This window comes from Ziziphus jujuba, chromosome 4 (genome assembly GCF_031755915.1).
Source record: "Ziziphus jujuba cultivar Dongzao chromosome 4, ASM3175591v1".
In the NCBI taxonomy this organism is placed as follows: Eukaryota; Viridiplantae; Streptophyta; class Magnoliopsida; order Rosales; family Rhamnaceae; genus Ziziphus; species Ziziphus jujuba.
Window position 1 is genome coordinate 14,047,190 of NC_083382.1, and position 11,892 is coordinate 14,059,081.

The 11,892-nt window shown below is 28.6% G+C and overlaps 1 protein-coding gene across 1 annotated transcript; it reads left to right on the forward strand.

Annotated features, from left to right (window-relative positions):
* The first annotated feature begins 5,111 nt into the window (after nucleotides 1-5,111).
* Nucleotides 5,112-6,731, forward strand: LOC107434069 (uncharacterized). Its single transcript, XM_016045483.4, has one exon. It carries the CDS (start codon nucleotides 5,973-5,975, stop codon nucleotides 6,498-6,500), a length of 528 nt encoding a protein of 175 aa, XP_015900969.2. The 5' UTR covers nucleotides 5,112-5,972; the 3' UTR covers nucleotides 6,501-6,731.
* The last annotated feature ends 5,161 nt before the right edge of the window (nucleotides 6,732-11,892 follow it).

Here is an 11,892-nt window from a genome sequence, read left to right on the forward strand (position 1 = left end):
ATTTATGGTTTTTTATTTGGTAAATTGTATCCCTTTTTTTATTTAAGTTAAAATATCCTCAATCATAATTAAATGTTTTTTGATCTAAAATTAAACCAAAAAATAAAGTGAAAATAAAATTAGAATTTTTGGTCTAATAAAATTATTTTTATTAGACCAAAACATAAAAATATTTTTTTTATAGACCTAAACATAAAAATAATTTTTTATACCAAAATATAAAAACCAAAATGCCCAAATAAAAATTAGATCAAAAATAAAAAGATAAATATAAATTTTTTAAAACAATAAAGTTATTTAAAAATATATATTTCTTATTTTTTTCATTTTATATTTATAATTTCTTTATTTGGAAAATTGTTTTCATTTATTTTTTATTTCAATTAAAGTACCCACAATCAAAATTAAATATTTTTGAATCTAAGATTAATTAAAAATTAAAATAAAAATAAAATTTGAATTTTTAATCGAATAAATTAATTTTAATTAACCAAAAATTAAAAATAATTAGACCAATATACCAATATAAAAATTAGATCAAAAATTAAAAAATACATTTTTTAATAAAATAAGTGAAAAAAATTATTACATTCATTTTATAAACCAAAATGGAGTCCAAAAATGAAAAAAAAAATCAAAAAACTAATTAGAATATATCAAAATGAAAAAATGAAAAAATGGCCTCCCTTTTATTTTTTGGTCTAATTTTTATTTTTCCATTTTGAATGGTTTATTTTTTCATCAAATTGAAATTTTTTTCAAAAATGTAAAAATAGACCATAAGTCATTTACATATTGGTAATTTGGTCTATAATTTATTTAGCCAAATGGAAATTGTTTTCAAAAATGGAAAGAAAAAAAAAAAAGATCATTCCACTCTTTTGTTTTTTGTCAGGTTGTAGGTCCAGAAGCATTTAATTATGATTTTAGATATTTTAATTTATATAAAAAAGAATGCATACAATTTTCCAAAATCATAAATATGAAAAAAATAATAAATTTAATTCTTTTCAATTTTTAAAAAATATGTTCTATTTCTTAAAAAAATTCATGATGTGAATATCGTTAATTTTCACGATACTATTATTTTAGGATATCAATTTACAACAATTTTAAAACTTTAAAATCTAATTTATCCAAATTAAAAATTTAAAATCCAAATAGCATAATTCTAAAATTTCAAATATCAAAGTGCTACTTACCTAAAGGGTTATTAGGCATACAATGATCGTTTAGGGATAACATTGAATAAAAAAGAAAAATAAAAAGAAATGGGGAAGTAGGTAAAATTGTGACCGAAGTCAAAGTTGTGAAGGGCTTGTATACAATTAACCCTTTAAAAATTTGGTAGCAATGATGAAATAAATTAATAAATAACTAGGATAAAATAAAATGTAGTATATTTTTAAATGTGATGGAATTTTACTATTGGTTAGAGATGAACAGAGAAGGAAACAATTTGAAAGTATATCCTATTTAAAAATTTATATAAGTTAATTCTTTTCTTCATGATATTTTTGATATCATCACAATACATAAATAATTGCTATCTAATCATTAAAATAATTTCTAACATGGTAAAGAAGATTTTGATGGTGAAATGTTCTTAGCGAGAATAATTTTTAATAGAAAATATAGAATGTTATTTATATGATATAAAATTGATATCATTTAAGTAAAATAAATTAATAGTTAATTTTAAAATTGGTTTTCAATAATAAGGTATATAAAGTTATTTGTGCCATTTAATTAATTATACATATTTTATTAAATTTTTTATTTTTTTTGAAAAAAATATTTTTTTATGAAAAGTTTATTTTTAAAGAAATTTTATAATGTTTGATAAATTACCTAAATAGTGTTTTTTTTTTCTTACCACTTAAACTTATAGGTGTTTAGACAAATTGATTAGAGATATATTTATTTAATAATTATCTATTTTTTAATATGATAAAAAATATTTAACAATAAAATCATTGAAAATACTTTTAATAGCAATATTCACTTTCTCCAAATGTGAAATTATTGAGTGAAATATCAAAGCTAATTGGTTCAGGTGGTTCGGTATCTGTTTCCCTTAAGCAATGTTTCGGATTCGAATATTATAAATAGAAAAAATTGATGTTGGGAGAGCTTTACACCCTCCTAATTAGTCGGAATCCAATGACTACAAAAAGATAAAATCTTGTGGATTAGTTGGTGACATCGGAAAAGATGGAATCCACCATATACCGGAGGTCGAAGATCCAAAAAAAAATTATTAATTGAAATAACTATAATAATCTTTCATCTCAAAAAAAAAAAAAAAAACTATAATTATCTAAAAAATAAAAAATAAAAAAGATTTTGATAGTAAAATCATCGGAACATGGTCCTCCTCATAGATAAATGAATAATATAGCATTAAAAAATAAAAGAAAAAGAAAAATGTATAAATAAATATAATATAGATCATAAAGTTAGGATGCTAGATTATATAGGAAAAAGCCGACCATACCCGCCAAACCGAACTGCCATAGCACACATCTCAATTAAGGTTCCAGTCTCGTCTTTACAAATCCCCACCTTCAATTAAGGTTCCAATCTCCAATCTCCAATCCCCAATCCCAATTCCAGATCAGATTCTCTTTATCCCTCATCCAAATTCCCAATCTCATGCCTCTCTCTGTTTCTCTTTTATTTTATTTTTGAATAACATATATACATATACTCAAATCAAATCTCAATTTTTACCATTGGGCTATAAATTTGTTCCGATTCTTAAGTTTCCTGTGATGAGGGAAAAGATTTGAACAGTTAACTCAGTATTACGGTTTGTTCTTCGATCAGTAAGTTTTTTTTTTTTTTTTTTTTTTCTTAATTTGGTTTTATTCGATTGCCATATTTGCATTTTTGGATCCACATTGTGAAAGACATTTTACTTTTTGGGGTTTTGTTATGTATAATCTTAACTTGGTTTTAAATTCAGTTCTTATTTTTCATTCAAATTCTGGAATTTGCTAGTGCTTGTTCTTGTTAGGCTAATAGGGTTTTATTCAGTTTCACATTGTTATGCATATTTCAAATTTAGAACTATGAGTGACCTATTCGAATATGTTTTGATCTGGATTTCTGACATGTTGAAGTTTAGGAATTGCCATTGTCACATAAAGATCATTATTGTAATTTTTGTTTTTGTTTTACTTTATTTTTTTTCTAGTTTAGGTTTTGGGGAGGAAAAGAAAAAAGTTTATGTTTGTTTACTGCTGATTATAATGGGATGTTATTTGTTCACTGTAATCAGTGTCCTCCATTCATTGAATTTAATAACATGTGGATCTCTGATAATGGTTTTATCTCGAAGAGATTTCAATACTTGGTCATGGCATTGAAACAGCTCGAGTGCTTTCGGGTTCAACTTGTCATGATCAACTATTGATTCAAACCTCGAATTCCTTTGCTGGTGTTGTTACTTGGGATTTCATTCTTCTTGGTGGCTACCCCCTCTTAGTTTTGATTTTTGAGTAGGCGTTTGGGACTGGGGATTCTACTGAAGAAAGGGAAAGAATAACGATTTTGACCCCAGTCTCCTTCGGCCACCACATTGTTTTTTTACCATTCCACGGCAAACAACTTTTCGTAGGCTGATCCGAATTAGGATTAGGCTTTTTGGCCTTCTACGCCCCTCTCTTCTTCTAGCGATGGTATTTATAAAGACAACTATTAGGTTGCCGACCCTCTCCCTTACCCCTTTCAACAACTTATCCGTATCCAAAATAAATACTCACCATAACAGAAGGGCTTCGTAGGAACTCTCTTCTTCTTGGATTTTTGCTGTTCATGGTGGCATTTGTGAAGGACAGGGAGTTTCAAAGCTTTTTTGCTAAAGGGTGTTTCTTTCTTCATGTTTCAATGGCCCTTTGGAAGGTTTACTTTGAGAGGAGGCTTGAGGTGTTGGCTTGGGACTGGCCTAGGCAGGTGATTGGTGATTTCATCTTAGAGCTTTCAAGGGTTTTCTTTTTTGTGTATTCTTGGAGGGAAAAGTATGACTAAAATTGAATATACTTGTACGCTAAAAGAGATATTAGAATTGAATATACTTGTATGCTAAAAGAGATATTAGATTCTACGGAATGGAACTGCTGAAGTAGTCATTGTTTTGGTTAAGAACTGAGACCATAAAAAATCAGTAGTCATGGAAGTAATCCAGAATTGTGGGCTCTGAAACTTATCTAATTTTGTAGCATGGAGGGTTAGTGTGCAATTGAAGGTTATTGGAGATAGAGCTTAGGATCTTGTTCTTTCAAGATATCTGTATAATGTGTTCCAAATGTATTTTTGTTGTTGTTTTCACTGCTCTTTCTAAACCGGAGAGAGAGAAAATAATAATAATAATAATAGTAATAATCGATAAAGTAGTTCATAGAACTCCTATGATTGAAAATCAGGGTGAACAAATAGTTTTAGCTGAGCAATGAAGAGGTTGAGAGAAGAGGGCGTTTTCTAAAGTGATGGATTTCTACTGATTCTCATATGGTAATAGAGAATGGATATTAACATAGCAGTTCCAAAATTATTCGAGCTACCCAACATTTAGTGCAAGAATTGGATTTGTTTGTTTCTCCCATTCTCTTTGATTTTCTGGTTTATTTTAAAAGTTTCATGACAGGCATGCAATATTTCTGAATAGTGGTCTCCGATGAGTAGCTTTCTGGGTATCTTATGCAGAACCCAGAACCGGTGGAAAACATATAGCTTTCTGAGTTTCTTATGCAGAATTTGGTGGCCCTTTGCATAGATCAACAGATGAATTCCAATTGCTTAACCCTGTAACTGACTCACTTTCAGATACTATCTTGGTATTTAGCATATGACACTGTTTTGGAGAGGACTTTAGAACAGAAACTATAATGTTCTGGAAGATTACAAACAAAGTCATTCAAATCCTTGCAGCCAAAAGGTACTTCTTCATATGAGAAATGCAAAGAAGTTCCACCATTACCAACATCATCAGGAAAAAGATACCATTTGGGGCGCTATTAAAAGTCTTGACTAGGCACAAAAAATATAGGTATCATTTATGAAAGCTGAATTTGAAAAAAAATAATAATAATAATAAATAAATAAATAAAGAGAAGGAAAAATGATTTCTATTACAACTTGTGAAATGCTAGCTAGTAAATAGTGCTTAAGATAATAAATTGTAGAAGTCTAGTAAACTATAAATGTTCAAACCTATGATCTGGTTTTGAATGGCTTTTTCCTTTACTTTGGGTGGATATGATCCCGGGTTTAAATTCTTTTGTCAAAGAATAACCAAATCAAAAGAATAACCAAAGCAAAAGAATAACCAAAGCAAAAGCATAACCAAAACCAAAAAGGGTTGGCATTTCACGTTGATGCACAGAGAGACTGGTGGAGGTGCCGAAGGCAAAAACCAAAAGCATCCCCAAAACGTGTCGTTTGGGTCAATAGGTCCAAAAACATGTGCTTTTCCCAATTTCACACTCAAAACCAAAGCTGGTAAAAGAGAAAAGCCCAAAAAAAGGTTTAAAAAGATTCAGGAAGAACACTCTATGTTATATCGTTAAAAGTGCGTGAAAGTAAGTCTGGATATTTTTCCCTAGGCCTCCTATGAAGAAATAAGATGCTCTGTGGACTCACGCTCCAATCACGTGCCACCATAGAAAGGAAGGTCTCCACCACGCTCCACAACGCGCGTATTGAATCAAGCAAAAATTTACCACACCGATCTTATAACATCTACTTTTTTCATCGTCTGCTTCTGAGAATCTCAGACAGAGAGAGAGGGAGAGAGAGAGAGGGACAGAGACAGAGTAAGCAAGAAGGAAGAAAGAGAAATCTGCAAAAACCCCCAAACCCCACATACCCAATCAATCAATAAGACAGAAAAGATTTCAAATTTTTCATTTTTGGAGAGAAAGGTCAGGCTCTTTTTTTTTTTTTTTTTTTTTTCTTTTTTGGCCCCTTCAATGGCGGATTACTTGGAAGAAGAGCAAGAAACATCATCACAACAAGAACAACAACAACCACCAGCTGCTTACACGTTTTTTCTAAGAATTATGAGCAAAAGGAGAACATGGGTATGCATCTTTGTTCTGGTTTATGCAATTATTTTGCTTTCCTCATGGAATTTCATTAAATCCGTACTATCTTGGTACAAATTACAATCCCAACCCTCTTCTTCATCATCATCTTCATATGGTTGGCCTGCCCTATATGCCTCTGTGCTTCTTGGGGCAGTTTTTGGGCTGCTCTCAATGGTTGCAGCTCTTGCAGTTATGGTACCTGCGACTTTGGTCACATGGATTGCAATTGTGGTTTTGTTGGCTTTCTTTGGGAAACCCAGGAGGGCTTTGGTTGTGGAAGGGAGGAAAATTACTAGAGAAATTGTTGGGTTTGTGATCAAGATCTTGTTGAAGGAAGGGAATTTAGTTGCTGCTGTTTGTGCTGTTTTAGGGTATTTTGCACTTGTTAGGAAGAGTGGTGAGGTTGATTGAGGGATTTTTTTTTTTTTTTTTTTTTGGTTGGTTTGTTGCTAACTTTTGGGTTTTGGAGGGATGGGGCCCTTGGTTGTACGTTGTTCTTTTGAGGGGCAAATGATCAAATTTGGTAAAGTTTCCTTGTCACTTTGAGACATTGTTTGGGTTATTTTGTATTTTATTTTATTTTATTTTTTGACTTTTAGGTTAGGAATTATAAATGGTATATCTTTTATTTGAGAGCTTTTATGAGCTTGATGCAATTTTCTTCATGTTCTTGCTTCTCTTTTTTTTATTTTATTTCTATTTTCCATTTATTTGTGTACCATGTAAATTTGGCTACAGAATATGTTTTAGGCTCTTTTCCCAATGTAGCAATAGCGTTTACTTTCTAGACTACATTTTATATGTTGTCACCAGAAGAACAAAAAATGGAAAAAAAATAAAAATAAAAATAATAATAATAAGCCTATATATGGTCAAGAATGCAAGTTCATTGCATTCATACCAATTAGCATAAAAATAGAAAAATGATAAAATAAATAGGAGTTATTATTAGCAAAGAAATTAAAAAAAAAATAATTGTTTTGGTAAAAAAAACTGTTGAAGTAGTTTTTTTTTTGTTTTAAATATTTTTTTTTTGCTTTTAAGTCGATAAAACAAATCTTTAGTGCATGGTTCGCTGGGTTAATTGTCTGAGTTAATTTGTTACAATAATATGCGCAAATTTTTATTATTATTATTTTTTTTTTGAAAAAAAGTGTTCAAAAGAAAAGAAGATAAAGCTAGATTAGACAATAATTAATGAACATTGTTTTATATAGTTCAGACTAATAATAGTAGTGTTTTAAATTAAACCATTAATAAATGTGCAACAACAGAATCTATATATATATATATATATATTGAGCACAAAATCTCAGATCTTACAACTTTCTTTATCTTGGTTATGGAAAACTTGTAGACTTAATGAACATGAAGACAAGTTATTCATGCTTATTTGTGTTGGAATTCACCAGTATTTTGTGTATTAAAAAAAAAAAAAAAAAAAAAAAGGACAATGTTTTTAGTGCTGGTATGATGTTTCCTAGCCCTTCTGACTTTCTTTATAAGATGGCGAACTTCATACAACCAAGGAAGCAATGTAATTAGGTAGGTTTGTGTTTTGGATTTGCTAAACTAACTGAGTTAGGGATGGCAAAAAGCCTCGGATGCCCTGTTTCCCATGGGGACGAGATTTCCGATTAAATGGAAAATCAGGATGAGAGTGAAGCAAACTGCCTTGTTCAAGGATAGGGTTGGAGCTGCACCTTATATATATTTATATAGAAATGTTATGGTGCAGACGGTCAGCATACGCATTTGTAATATTTACAATGATTTTTAAAAAAATTATCATTAATATTATTTTTGTTTGATAATATTAACGGTAATTTTTACAGAAATCGCCGTTGATATTGTGGATCCGTGCATTTTTTTAGTGTTGATATGATGTTTCCTAACCTTTCTTACTTTCTTTATAAGATGACGAACTTTAGACAACCAAGGAAGCAATATAATTAGCTAGCTTTAGATGTGTTTTGGATTAGCTAAATACTGAGTTAGGGATGGCAAAAAGCCTCGGATGCCCTGGTTCCCATGGGGCAGAAATTTCTGATTAAATGGAAAATCAAGATGAGAGTGAGGCAAACTTGTTCAAGGATAGGGTTGGAGCCGCACTTTATATATATATATATATATATATTTAATTTTTATATATATTTATATAAAAATGTTACGTGGGAATGATCAGCATACGAATCCGTAATATTAATATTAATTTTTAAAAAAATTATTATTAATATTATTTTTATTTAATAATATTGTCGATGATTTTTTAAAAAATCATCGTAAATATTATGAATTCGTATACGGAATATCCACATTATTTACTTAAATATATTTGTATTGATATATTATGATGATTCACGCATAAAACATGGTTTTAAATAGGCATGGCAGGATACAGGTGGCCGCTCATATATTATTTTAAATATGACTTGGGCTGATACGTGTTGGGCTAAAATAAATGTTGTACAATCCAATTTAGTGCACATCCCAAGTAGGGATAGAAGAAATTGAGCATAAAAAGTTTGTTTAATTCTGAAGATGCGAATCATGACTGAAGAGTATTAGGTTCGTTTGGTGTACTGGAGTGGGTAGAATTTTGTATAATAGATTTTTTTTTAAAAAATATTTATTAAAAAAATTAATAAATATTTAGTTGTAAATAAAAAATTACATTAAATGCTAATTTAATTTTCATATAAATTGAAAAAAAATTTTTAACAAATACAAATTTTAAACCTTTCTAAAATAGTATAAATTTTTTTTTTTTAATCAATAAGAGTTTGTTCATTTTTGTCGAACATTCTTATTTTTTAACAAAAAAATTTTTAATTTTCAAATATAATTGTTGGTTAATAAAAAAAAAAAAAAAAGGCTGTCGAGCAGACACTTAAACAAAATAAGCTTTAGATAGACACATCCTGTCACTTTTTGTTCCTTGCAATGGTTTGTTCTTCTTTTGCTTTTTTAGGTAATGCTTTGTTCTTCTTTTGCTTGGGGTTAATAAAGATGATGATAATAATAATAATACAATTAATGGGCTTGAAATCTTCTCTGAAAGGGCTAAAGACCAACTGCTCTTCTCTGTTTTATTTTCTTATATGGGACATAGGCTTGTTTACTTTGACTTGTAGTACCTGATTTTGTTATTTAATGAAATTAAACCTTATTAAAACTGATAATAATAGTAGCACAATTGAATAATTTCTCTTACCGGTTCACTAAGTCATTCGATTAGGGTTGATAAGTACATGATTCACCAATGTTTGTGATCTAAGGTCGCTAGATTTTGTCAAAATGAGTGAAAATATAGTATTTATTTAAAAAGTGAATTTTTTCATGAATTTTTAAAATATGAAGAAATATGGATCAATGAAAATCAAATTCCGACAAAATATGGAAAATAAAATAGAAGTTATTCTTATCCAAAAAATGTCATTTTCAATTTCTCTTAAAAATATTTTGTATATTTATTTAAAGATAAATTTATTTTCAATTTTAAAACTCAAATAAATTAAATTACTTCCATATCCTAAGTTTCCCATTGCTGATTAGACACTAATAAATCAAATTAGAAGAAAATTAATTTTTGAAAAAACGATTGTAAGAAATCAATTTCTTTTAGAATTTTGACAACTTTCCAAATAGAGCATAAATGGTAAATTTTAACTTTGACAACTTTCCAAATAGAGCATAAATGGTCAATTTTGAATGTTTAGGTGGAAAGAAAGTTATGATTCAAGTTCCAAATAGAGCATCAATGGTAAATTTTGAATGTTTAGGTGGAAAGAAAATTATGATTCAAGTCTCCAAATTATATATGAAGAACATTGCATTTGCGTTTCATCCAAATAAATAATATATCATAATCTTATCATTTTTTTCTATTTTAATTCCATTATTAGAAAAGAAAACATAAACGATTTTTAATTTTATTTTTAATTTTTTATTTTTGGATCACGATAACATGTAACAGGGTGTCTGAATACATACAAAAACAAAAATCTAATGTTTGATTGAGAATATCTAGTTCTTTGTTTCTTGCCTTTGACGCGACCCAATTGGCTGCCTTGTTTACACTCTTTGAAATCTTTTGGACTCCCAAAAGCTCAATGACAAAGAGTAATACTAATTAGTACATGGTCCATATCATTTCTTGCACCATAGCTGACAAAACCTATTGTACTCTTTAATTAAACCATTAAAATTGTGGGTCACAATGTCAGATGTTTTCCAACATCTTCAATTTTCTTTTGCTACCAACTTCATTTTAAAATATATATATATATATATATTGCGAGGACAATTAGTAATTCTTATTGATTAATTTTCTATCTAAGAAAAATTAGGCTATATTTTGCATTTTTTTCTCTCTCTTTTCCCTCTATTTTTGAGTTACACTGTTTCAGTGGAATCAAACATTTCTTGAAGGAGAGCCGCTTGTGCATGTGAAATGTGAATATCTCTCACCCAAATTTTCTTTTCTTTTCTTTTCTTTTCCTTTCCCTTCTTTTCCATCATTTTGTTTTTCAATGCAGTTTATGCCGACAATAGTAGGGGCTTCATGCTAAGCTTATGAAGGATTATTTATTTATTTTTCCTAACTAAGAGAGCAATAATTAAAGGAAAGCTTGAAAGGTATCCCAACAAGGAAAGCGTATCAGATTGTTTTGGATTTTTGTTTAGAGTTTTATTTGGTATATTAAAAAATATGTTAATTAGTTGTGCTAAAACTAATTGTCTCCAAATGCAATGTTTTGCTAGCAACAGGACCCTTTTTAGGCACTGTCGGTGGCATATACTTATTTTACCCATCAATTTTATTTTTCTCCTTATAGAGGAAATATATATTTATTGGAATTTTGTCCATGTAGCAAAAGTTAAAACAATGCTTTTTTGTTTTTGGTTAGGTTAACAGTATTGGCCTTACAAATTTGTGTAAAGAATCTAAAGATAAGAAGAAGATTGCTTCAAAAAAAAGAAGAAGATGAAGTAGAAAAGCAAAAAAGAAACAAAAAAAAGATAAGATAATGTATACGTAAACTCAAAAGCAATTTCAATGTTAAAAAAAAAAAAAATCTCAAAAAGAAAAAATAAATAAAAAGAAGAAGGAGATAATGTAAATGTAGAAGGAGATAATGTAAATGTAACTTCTCTCATAGCAATTTTATTGCATATACCTGTCCCTATGATGAAGTAATAAGGAATAATTAAGTATCTTTGTTCATCCCACTTTTTTTTTTTTTCTTTTCCCTTTTTTATATAATGAAGACAATTAAAAAAAAAAAAGACAATTAAAATTTGAATAAACTTTTTGAAAATAGTTGATATTTATATGAATGTATGTATTATCAATTTTATCCTTTTCTCATTAAAAGGTATCATAAAAAATGAAAGATGCAAAATCCTGGTCATTAAACATAGTTCAATTAATTAATGTGTATATGTGAAGACAATAATAAAGTCAAAGTTGCTTTAATTAATTACTTGTTCTTCTAATCAAAATTATCACTTTAAAATTGTATGTACTTAAGAGGGTGAAGACTCATAAATTAATACATTAGAAGATATTTTTCTAGACATACCAACGCCAAAAGCTAAGCATCATTCGAATCACAGAAATCTAGACACCAAAAAGATACATCAATTTTACACGATCATGATGATATATGATGAAATGATTGTATATTGAAGCACTAAAGATGGGGAAAAGAATTTGAAGGAAAAAAATTATTTTTTTTTTGGGTTTTGTTTTAATTACATACTATCATTTGCTTTTGAAAAATTAATAGTAATCTCTCAT

Coding starts and splice junctions, on each gene's coding strand:
- LOC107434069 (XM_016045483.4), top strand. CDS start 5,973: ATGGCGGATTACTTGGAAGAAGAGCAAGAAACATCATCACAACAAGAA.